The sequence below is a fragment of the Gouania willdenowi genome, chromosome 19, assembly GCF_900634775.1.
Source record: "Gouania willdenowi chromosome 19, fGouWil2.1, whole genome shotgun sequence".
Classification (NCBI taxonomy): domain Eukaryota; kingdom Metazoa; phylum Chordata; class Actinopteri; order Blenniiformes; family Gobiesocidae; genus Gouania; species Gouania willdenowi.
This window is the reverse complement of record NC_041062.1, coordinates 318671-330229: the sequence shown is the minus strand read 5'-3', so window position 1 is coordinate 330229 and position 11559 is coordinate 318671. Positions and strand designations below refer to the sequence as shown.

The following is an 11559-nucleotide window of genomic DNA, read 5'->3' as shown; positions in this document are numbered from 1 at the left end:
TAAAAAAAGAAGAATTTTTATAAACACAGAAGAAGAAAAGCTCCTCAGCCAATCACAGAGCATGACTGAACCAAATGTTTACGTATTTATATTGTCACTATCTCACAAATGTCCTGTTATTAATTCATTTAATTTACATATGTGTGTCATCATAGTTCCATTAATTATGAACTATAGATAGATCGATAAAAGGGTGGATGTTTAAACTTTTAGAACACATTTATAAAGTTGTAAAGATGAATTCTACATCAGTGAGACATATGGTAGATGTCAAATGAACAGTTATAAAAACCATGAATGCGGAAAAAAAACTGATGCTTTGCTTTGAAAGGAAAAACCTCCAAAATGTAGTTTAGATTATTATTATAAAATAATAAGTGCTGTGTTAACAGAAGGTAAACAGGACGTTTAATCTTTCAATGTAATGGGTAAATATTAGTTCATGTGATGCATGGGTCTTTTTATAACTTTTTTCCATGGGGTCAGAGACATCGTTCATTTTCACCCACCAACCTTATGAGACCACATCTTTGTGCAGTAGAAATAGAACAGCTTGGTATGAAAATGTTCCCTTCCTGTTGCTGAATCGTTTCCTCCTGCGTTGACTTCACACTCAGTGGAATTTAAAAGGAAGTACAGATAAATACTGAAAACACATACAGTAAATGGAGACATAATGGGTTTAGTGTCTGTTCTTTACAGAACAGCTGGAATAGATTTGATGTGAAACAGAAAGTTTGCTGTAGGTTTCACATACAGTATAATTACATGTATTGTGGTGTAAAAGATTCTCTTGTTTTATCACTTTGGTTTATGACAGTGTTTTAAATGAGAAGTGATAATAATATTTATATCTATTGATCTATATATCAATAGTTTTGTAAAACAAACATTACAAAGAACAAAAGAACAAAGCTAGGTCTAAATCATATTTACAGGAGCCAAGATCAAAGTGTGAAGGAGCCACTTTATTATTATAATTCATATTTATTCGATTATTCCTTGTTTCATTACAAGTGTGATTTACTGCTCAGAAATGTGTCTGAATTCCAGATCACATTAACTAAACCTAAACTAGGAAATCCACAGTCGGCTTAATGTAATCATTGTTCACGTAAACATTTAGCTGCGTCTGTATTGGACGGTGCAGCAGAGTCACATGACTTCTGCTCACATGTTAATCAGGAGAAGTTTGTCATTAATATAGAGGATAATCTGTGATCAGTTCATATACATCAGCCCCACATTGTTTCTCATTAGTTTGGTTTGAACCTTCTCCGTTTTTTAAGCGTTTAACTGTAAAGACTGAATTATTAGAGCGGGACAAACACTTACAGTAGCTCCAACTGTTGCCAGCGTATAAAAAAGTCACTGATGTGAATGAAAGAGAGTGAAATGTAATAAGTTAATGATGGTACCTTGAGTCAGACTGCTTTTTGTTTGGTTTTATCTCTCTTTAGTGTATTACTCACTGTATGTTGACTCTTGTTAAATTCATTTACACTGCATTTTATGAATCGTCTTCTATAGAGTATAAACACATTTTTTTGTTTAGTTTTTGCATTGTGGTAGGGTTAGGGTTAGAGTTAGCCCTAACCCATGGTGACGGCATAAAAATGAAAAACAAGTCAAATCAGATCTTATATTTAATGTTTACTTTGGCTCTTCTTTCGCCCACAAACTAGTTTGTTTTCCAGGAGGCGGAGACGCACTAAACTCCTGCTACTTTGACTAAACAACAACAATGGATATTTAAGAGTGTAATGTTTCTCTTTTCCTGTGTGAGCTGTTGCAGCGTTGGCTTGGCTTTGTAAAAACACTGAGGTCATAGTGGAAAAGATCAAGACAAAGAAAAGGCAGCTTAGATGGACTTTATATGGGCAGAGTTTCTCAGTGTTTATCACATCCATCCATCCATCCATCCATCCATCCATCCATCCATCCATCCAACCATCCATCCAAGTTACATTGTTCAGATTATAAGGCTCAGACCATTCTTTCTTTAATTGGAGCCAATACAGGAATGTAAATATAAGGTTTTGAAATATGTAATTTTTAATTTGAAGCAGAAACTGGAACAGGACATCCAAGGTAAACATATTCAGTTCACTCCTATGTCAAATTTACATACGCCAATCATAGAGCATGTTCACAGAGCATTCAATAAGGTTGGAAATTTAAAGAAACTCTAGGTAGAGTGTAGCACAAAGGAACAAAGTAGTAAATATGTATGAAAATAATACAATAAAACCCAAAAGTCAAATCTTTTAACAGGATATTTTACGTAAACACCTTAGACACTAAAAAAGGTGCCATATTTTCTCTATTAATCTACTGTACCTCTAAATTACTATTGTTTTTTTTACATTTCAGTGGTTGGATAGTTTGAGGATGTGGTCACATCACTTTTCACATCATTTACGTTCTAAATTCAGAATAAATGGGAAACTGTGTCAGTGCTGCTGTCAGCCACAACGGAAGTTCCAAGAAAAACCAAAGTGAAATAGTTGCACAATGTAGATATTGTATATATTTCTCTGATCATTTAGTATCTTTTGTTTGGTCTGATACATTATAGCCAAATTATGTTTTTATGAAAAGATCAAGACTGACTTTTTTAAGAGCAGAAACATCAGCACAGCGAGACACATGGTACTTCCTGAGAAAAGTCTCATAAAACCACAGTTACCTTTTCCTGTAAAAAGCCCCAATTTAGAAAAACATCTGACTTCACAATGACTGGCGTCCACATACTTTTGATCCACTGTTATTTAATGTCAAGAACTTTACAGGGTGAAATATATCTGCATGACTCAACTAAAATCAACAGTTTGAGGCGTGGGGCAGCATCTGCTGATGCATTGATAATATTCCCAGACAAAGAGTGAGAAGTCAATAATAGGGAACATGTATCTTTGCATCACTTTTCTAGTGAATGCTGGGAGTATTGTTCTCTTTTCTCAGCACTGTCATATTTTCACTCATTATCACATGCAGAAACCTGCAATAATCAAGCAAAGTTTTATGAAATGCATTCCTCAGTGCTCAGCAATTTGCAGGCTATTTAGATTTATTTCTTCTCCTCAACCATCATTATCACCTCAGACTCCAGTCGTGTACGTCAATCTCAAGCACGTCTGAATTGCCTCTATTTTATGGCTGTTTATCACAGCGTACTGCACGCTATGATTCTGCTGCTTTGCATATTCCACAGCCCTCATGGTTGATGTGGCTAAACATGATATAACTCAGCAGGAGGGTGTGGTTACCTAAATGTTTCACTGCTCAGAGGGGGGGAGGGGAGGGCTGAGAAGGCTTTAATTCAGTGGAAAGTGGTTATTCTATATTTGCAGTGACTCCACCCTCCACACGTCCCACATAAAGTCAGTGCAATGGAGGAGTTGATGAATGCTCAACCTCTTCTCATTAGCTGGATGCTGCAGACCTAACAAAACTATTTACAGAAATAGAACAACCAACTTAACCAGATAATGAGCTGTTGATAACAGTGAACACTGTGATGTGGCTTAGCAGCAGAGGAACGGCTAAAGAAGTGTTGAAACACAAAAAGCCACGATGCTGCGTAAAAAGGAGCAATCGAGGTAAATACGGAGACGCTGGGTGATTTCTGTAAGCGGGTGTGGTCAGGTGGACCAAAATGACACGGACCACATTATATGTAAAGTTAGGAAATTACTAGGTTGGAAAACTTAAATAGATGGGCCCACAGTGGTAAACAGCTGCCTCTGCACTGCATCCTTCATTCCTCTGTGGGACAAACCATTGGATGTGAGGAGAATAGAGAGAATAGTTACAGCTAATGCTGTAGTCTAACATTTACATTTGATAGAGGGTTATGTTTGTAATTATTCTATTACCACCCCCCCCCCCACCCCCAAAAAAAAAACAATAAAAAATCACAATAAATGAAACAAATCCTCCTGAACAGTCATACCTTTATTTTAATTGCATTCCACCAAACAGGAAACACAAAGTATGACCAACGATGCAAACCTTTATTTGGGTTGCTTTGCGTTTCCATAGCAACCTGATTTGGGTTCCACATCATAAATATGGCAAAGCCATTCAAGCCTTAAATACATTGGTGATCCAGTCACTTTAAGGTTTGTAGCATGGAAAGCGTGAGTTTACTAATTATAATGACCTTTTTAAGAAGCGTAAATTAAAATCAGCTTGTGTGTCTATATGGATTATTAGTGCTGAATAAAATACTACCACTGTTGAATTTCTATTTTTATGTCATTTGAAAAGCATTTTGTTATTTAGACGTTGACTTAGATTTGAACTTAATAAGCAACATGAGGTTCACTGCTTTTTTTAATGGCCTGTCAATGCATGGAAATTGAACATTAACCTTCTTCATTGCTTAATGGCAGGCTAGATGTTTTTATTTTAGCAGAATACACTTGCATTACGTAAAAGTTTTACAGCTAAAGCAAAAGCAGTTCATGTTTGCAAAAACACAACAACAGAAAAAGAGTTTTAACGTAAACAGAATATTGGTGTCTCCTGATTATGACTTTTGTGTCAACAAATACTTGTCGACAAACCTCGCACAATCCTGCAAACCAGCTGCAGTTGGAATGTCAGCGTACAGTAGCACAGCGGACATCTGTTTTATACGATGAGTCCTGACGACAACTTCAAACAGCTCTTTGCCTAATTACAAACATGCAGGTTTGCAAAATACAGTACAGGTGTGCAAAAAAGGTATCCCTGCAATGGCAGAGGAACAGCACATTCAGACATAAAGTCAAACAGACCTCTGAGAAATACAATATTAGGATTAAACAGTGATTAAAAACTACTTTCTAATGCGTTCACCAGCATTTTCATACAAAGCAACACATTTTGGTTGCTTTCTTTGGGATAACAACAGTATTTAAAATTTTCAGAAGATGCCTTGTGCAGAAATAACTTATTAATAAGCTCACTGTTTTTCTCTAACATACAGTTATCCCTCAAATGTACCAACATTTGTAAAGTAAATACATAAAAAACATGCATTCAAAGTGTTAGTCAAAGGAGACAGTGTGAAGTGCAAATATAGCAAGTCTAAATTTAACTTAAACGTTAACTTTTTGGACATTACCAAGACATTCTTCTTTCAATAGTTAGATTTGTTTCTAAAAAACATTTTTTCAAAAAATCCTCAAACATTCTTAAATAGTATAAACAATAATAATAAAAAAAAAACAACAAAAACAAACAATACATTTATTTTATTTTATAGCTACAGCTTTTGGGAAAAATCTTGTTTATATTTTGCTGATATATTGCATGATTGGTTTGATATTCAATTAATAAACCAGTAAATATGAATGACTTTGGAATTGCTTGAATTTAAATATTTTAAGCAACATCATTTCTTACTTTTTGGGAGGATTTGCATTTCTTGTTTCAAGTTTTGGGTAATTTAGTTGTGTTTTAGTCTAAAAGAAGTTCAAAACTTTATCCTCAATGAGACTAATTGACTTGTCTGTTAGCATTTTTTCACTGTTCACAAATTTGTACCCAAAAAGTTTCAGTGTTGGCCCACAGACTCTTTGTACAACTTGGGCGATCTTAAAGGGTAGATTAAACCTCCATTTCTCTACTTGTTCCGAGGAGTTTTTCTGCGTTGAGTAAACACCGCTGGCTTCTTTGGAGGCCTGAGTGTTCCTCAAAATCCAGGCTTTGACCTGTGGAGTGAATGGGATCCCTGTAAACCTGTACATCTCTGCTGCCTTCCTCATGGGGAACCGAGCGATGTCCTCATACCGCACCAGCATGTATCTCCGACGCAGCCACGGTGGCTGTCTGAGGCCGATCTCAGCCGACAGCCTGATGTTGTCACAGTTTCCTTTCAGCTTCCTCACCTCATCCTCATCAATAGGGACATTTCTGCCCATGGCCCACTCCTTCCAGTTCTTGTATTTGGCTGTGAAGGCCACCATTCGTGAGGCCAATACAGCCCGAGGATCCCGAACCAGCTGAATAAACCTAACGTCAAGCCGAGGATCCTCAGCCAAAGGACGAAGGGTCTCCAGCTGTCGCACCCTCACTGACTTGATGGCGATGTGTTCCTTCTGTCGGCAGGACTCTGAGGCCATGGTCAAGTTCAAAGGCCCACAGCGTCTGGCCCGACAGTGATATCGTTCAAAGACGCCTTTAATAACGGGGCTGCACACGGACTCGTCGCACAGAGAGCTGCTCGACTCCCGTCGAAACAGTGCTGGAGTGATGTGTTCCAGGGGTTTGGGCTCAATGAAACGCTCTAGTAATGTGAAGTTGCACAGCAGTAGTTGTTGTAACACATCCCTGTAAGCTTTGGCTGCTGCTGTGGCGTTGGTGCCACCGGTATCCAGAGTCAACATCTTCTCCACGTGCCACAGGGGCTCGAACAGATAGAACATGTTCCCGCCTTGTTGGTTGAAAAACTCCCCCACAAACGAGGACCCTGTTCTGGTAGTCGCCAACAGGAGAATGTGCTTCCGGCCTCTTATCATCATCTCCTGGTGCTCGCTGCAGTTTTCCAGGCGTCGCTTAAGTTTACTGAGTGTGAGGAAGGAACCGTTGACTTTCTGAAGTGTGTGTAAGAATCCACTGGGATGAAGAGGTGTTTGTTGAGTCTGCTTTGATGTAAGCTTATCTGAGACCCTAAAAACACATGAGTCACAGTTAGATTTAATGAATTAAAAGTTATGTGTTGTGCAACTATTATCATAATAAATGTGTATCTAGAAATGGTTAAATTGTTCATCTGAGTAAGATAGACATACCTGGATATAATGTTGTTTTCCTTTTCTATGATAACAATTCCCACAAAAAAGACAATATATATAGTGTATTTGATCCTCATTCTTGGATGTAGCTGTGTCTCCGTACGCCTTTACTGACTGATTCTTAATGGGTTCTGCCAATCTTGCCACGGGCCTCCAGTTGTCTTCTTAAAGATGTGAGCAAGTATCTGCGTTCCCTGTTGTAGGCAAAGTTTCATTCTGTAAATGAAATGAACATCAACATGTCAGATACACATTTTTCACATTTAAAAAATTGTGAGGAAGTGCTTTGTCTGTTTTTCTGACCCTATACCTACTTCTCATTAAAAAGGGAGAAGACCACTCAAATGTCAGATGATTAATAAGCATGTGATACAGATTCCCAGTTCCTCTTCTGGTGAAGGAATGCAAAGTGAGACTGCACCATCCTGCTCAACAAAGTAAGACTAAGGCTTTTCCTTGGAGACCAAATATCCTGTATTTGTAGCAAAGGACAAAGCTGAAAGTCACTGTGAAATCTAAACCAGTTCTTGCCACAAGGAAGTGCTTGTTATCTATAAGTGCACCAGTGCATTACAGGAACATGCCCACCCACCATGAGCACAGTGAGACTGCTTTAATCAGACCGTGTACGAGTTGACTCAAAATATACAAAGACAGACAAGCTGAAATACAGGTGATAGGTGAAAATTACGCCTGTTTTCTTTCTTTTCAGATAAATACTATGTCTGCTAAACTACATGTCTGCTACTGAAGAAATAAAGACAAAGAAAGAAGTTAGAGCTGCCACATCCTCTTCCTCTGACTGCAGCTGCTCTTCATTGTCAACACCTAAAGGATATGGTAAAAAAAAGTGCTGCAGCTGACATGAACTCCTGCTAGATGTTGTGCTTCTGAAACAGTGTCTGAAACTGACACATTCAAGTGCTAAGAAACAGAACAGTGGTCTGGTCGCTTGTCCCACAGTCATAAATTGTAGTCTGCAGAGCCTGGGGGCCACTCGGAGCTTTTAGGAGTCTGCAGAGGGAAGTCTAGCCAAGATAAGTGTGGTATTAATGTCACCTTTAGGTGAATATCATCTCCATTACTGCACCTTTATAATGCTTTGCTTTAAACTGAATGGCTTATCTTTAGGTATTAGGCTTTAATAGGGCTGGGCGATATATTGAGTTTTCTATTTTGGTGATATCAAAAATAAGAATATCAAATATATAGATTTACATATGTATACTTTTTATAGCTTATTTTGTATCAAAATAGGCACAGCTTTCTCTACTTCTCAGAACAGCGTGAAAAGCTCATTTAGATGGATTACTGAGAGCGTCCTAACCCAGACCTTCTCCTTTACAAGCCACACTCACACGTGCTGTCCCTGAGTCACTAAAGTGACATATTGTTCAGCCGTTTGATAATAAATGTGTCTGCAAATTTAACCCTGAATTATGTTTTTGGTCAGACTTAATTTGATTGGAAATTATTGAGATTTTTATCATACATCAACATTTTTAGAAAAATTAGAGAGATATGAGTTTAGGCCCTAAACAAAAAGTAATGAGACCAACAATGACATCACTTAATCAGCAAATTACAAAACCACATATGAATGTAACTATTGAGCTTTTGATAACAGGGAATCCCGTTACACAGATGTAGTTTCTGAGGTTAGGCTCACGTCCCGGTTCTCACATCATCTCGTCCAGGGCCAGTTTAGGGCAGAGGAGTCCGTCCGAATGACTGCAGTCCAAAGCCGAGGATGGTTGAACACTGTGTGTGAAATTCTCAGAGTGGGAATGGGAAGTTTACGGCTCCAATGGAGCACCGTCCACGTGGAATGTGGCGTGGAAGGAAAAGGTGAACAATTCGTCCACTGAGACACGTTTTCACTGGAAAGAAAAGTGGGATTTGTTTTGCACCACACTGCTGCATGCCACAACCACAAAGAGCCCCTCACAGAGGAGTGACTTGACCCCCCCCCCTCCTTTCTCTGGGTTGTGATGGCATAACATAAACTCACAGGTCATTTACACGTCACTAAAACTCTGGATGATTCAAGTCATGTTGGGCTGGACTGTAGTGATTTTACAGTTTTGAACACAATAAATACTACAGTCCATGTGACTTACAATTGTTCCTAAACAAATAACACGTCCTTTTCCCCTAATGTATAACACTGGAAGTTAATTAGGAGTAGCTAATTTAATATTTACTTTCAAAATAAGAAGACAAAAAAATATTCTGCATCAACAACTCATCAAGAAAATAAGTGGTGTGATGTTCTGTCATGTGTGTGGTAAATTAGATGTAGACCAATTATCTCTGCTTATTGCATCTGCTGTGCAAAGTGGAAAAAAAGAGAAAACACAAGAGCTGACATTGTTGAATATTCAAAAACCACTGAGGCATATGACACGTTTGATCATCTGCTCATAGGAAAACCTGCCACTGCAACATTTATCATGTTCATACACATGCTTCTAATAACCACCTCTGATTTAATGTAACCCTCATCTGAAGACATCATACACCCATACGCAACATTGCTTTTTTATCATTAAACTGGATTTGAAATATTCTGTGTAGAAAAGATATTTACAAAATACGTATCATTTCCTTCCATATAATACAACAATGCATTAACTTGTTTTAATTTTCAAAATAAATAGTGTAGGCTCTTATAGTGTATTCATTTAGTTGTTAGTAATTAAAATACACTCATTTAATGTAAAAGAAAAAAATGATTTACATGAAAATAATGCTCTTTCCAAATACCAGCAACAATATTTGTCTTTAGAGATGCCATGTGTGTTATTATGACAATGTTTGATCAAACTCTATAAAGATGAGTGGAAAATACATATTTAGTAACTAACTAATAAATAAATCTGCAGTGCATGAACTCAAGGGTCATTTAGGCAGAATAAAGTCATGTTTTCTTAATAAACTATGGAGGTACATTTGTGTCTATTTTTCAAATTAAAAAAAAAAAAAAAAAACTTCTTCAAAAATAAATATTTTCAAAGAAAAAAGAGTTCAATTACAAATAAAATTATATTTCAGACCCAAATAATTTGAACACGTTTTTTCTTTGATTGAATTTTTTTGTTGTTTTAATTGATTAATAAAAAAAACACACAAATCTACCTCCATAGAAAACTTTACCTGATGATTTATTACATGATTATTCTCTAGTGATCCTAGATGTGTGTTAGTAAAAAGCTGTTCATAAGTTAGTAGAACATGTGTTTGGTTGCCCACCATCATGATGATCAGCTTCTTCAGACGTTCCTCTTGCCATCCATGAAGCTCCGTCATTCTAAAAGTCTCTCCTGAGAGAAAGTAATCCCGTTACTACTCAGCACCACAAATAGTCCGAATCACAATCAAAATCAGCAGCTGGAAGAGTTTCTGAGAGGGAAACCTCTGGATCTACTGGAGTCATGTTTTAGGAGGAGGAGGTCAGTGAGCTCAGTGAACTGGATCTGTCTGCGACCCACCCACCCTCACCCTCACCCTGACTCACCCACCCACCCTCACCCTCACCCCGACTCACCCACCCACCCTCACCCTCACCCCGACTCACCCACCCACCCTCACCCTCACCCTGACTCACCCACCCACCCTCACCCTGACCATAACCCACACTAACTCTGAGCTAAACTTTAGACTAAATAACGGATTCACTGTAACGGTCCCTCAAACATTTACTGTAAATAAACACCTACTGTAAATAAACTTTATATATAAGAAAACAACATTAAATTGGTGATACAACTAAAGGCTGATGGGGAAAATTTACATTTATTTCATATAATTTAGGTCAGTTTAAAATGTTACTTGTTAGAGAAAAGCAGTACAAGCACGCCCCCTAGTGGAATAAAACCACAGTTAACAGAAACAACAGGTGTCGATGTTGTTTTATATTTTATTTACTGAGTAGTTTCTCCTTTTTTTCAGATTTAAGATGTGCTTTAATGTATTTAATTCAAACATCATTCGATCGTGAAGTTTAATAATATATTCGGGTGAATTGTAGATCTTGTTTGATTATTCCTATATCTGCGTCAAATATTTGTTTCATATTTTCAAATCTGTTAATTGTATTAACATCATCATTGTTATTATTATTATTATTATTGTTCAATTATTATTATTATTGTATCTAATAGTATGCGTCGCCGGGTGGAGCTTTCTTATCAAACTTTCTCATTTGACTCATTTATGTTTTTAAAACTCACTTCTTCAACAAGTGCCAGACTGTGTTATTGTCCCTATGTATTCATATGTATTGTATGAGTATATGTATTGTTACTGCATAATATAAGTTTAGTTTAGTCTTTATTTGAAGGGACAATGCATAGATACATTAATGTCATAAAAGAAAGATATTTTCTACAACAGCTAAATTAAGTGTGTGTGTGTGTGTGTGTGTGTGTGTGTGTGTGTGTGTGTGTGTGTGTGTGTGTGTGTGTGTGTGTGTGTGTGTGTGTGTGTGTGTGTGTGTGTGTGTGTGTGTGTGTGTGTGTGTGTGTGTGTGTGTTTGAAAACTTCATCTCCCAGAATGTTCTGTCGCCTAATGATGACGAATCTGGTATAAAAAAAAAATTTAACCAAGAATATTCAAGAAGGTTGCAAAGCAATTGCGTCAGAACTGTCACTGCTGCCCGATCGTTTCAACTGCCCGATCCTTTCAACGCATGCGCGTAAACTACGTCACTTCCTTCACTCTAAATCTTTACGACAGCGCTCCTAGGACGTAATATTTTATTTGTAAATTGAT

At 37.4% G+C, this 11559-nt stretch overlaps 1 protein-coding gene across 2 annotated transcripts; it reads right to left on the bottom strand.

The window, feature by feature from the left end:
- Positions 1 to 5287: 5287 nt before the first annotated feature.
- On the bottom strand, positions 5288 to 10243 carry chst3b (carbohydrate (chondroitin 6) sulfotransferase 3b). Of its 2 annotated transcripts, none has more exons than XM_028476502.1 (3): positions 10038 to 10243; positions 6783 to 7001; positions 5288 to 6660 (listed from the first exon to the last, which is right to left on the bottom strand). In XM_028476502.1, exons 2-3 carry the CDS (start codon positions 6860 to 6862, stop codon positions 5454 to 5456), a joined length of 1287 nt encoding a protein of 428 aa, XP_028332303.1. In that variant the 5' UTR covers positions 6863 to 7001; positions 10038 to 10243; the 3' UTR covers positions 5288 to 5453. The 2 variants fall into 2 exon arrangements, with proteins under 2 accessions (XP_028332303.1, XP_028332302.1); XM_028476501.1 differs by lacking the exon at positions 10038 to 10243 and adding an exon at positions 7100 to 7234.
- Between the last annotated feature and the right edge of the window lie 1316 nt (positions 10244 to 11559).

Excerpts from the sequence above, each read along its gene's own strand:
- chst3b (XM_028476502.1), bottom strand. The coding sequence starts at position 6,862 with ATGAGGATCAAATACACTATATATATTGTCTTTTTTGTGGGAATTGTT. Across the intron at positions 6,661-6,782 it reads GAAAACAACATTATATCCAG|GGTCTCAGATAAGCTTACAT; the intron begins GTATGTCTATCT and ends ATGTGTTTTTAG.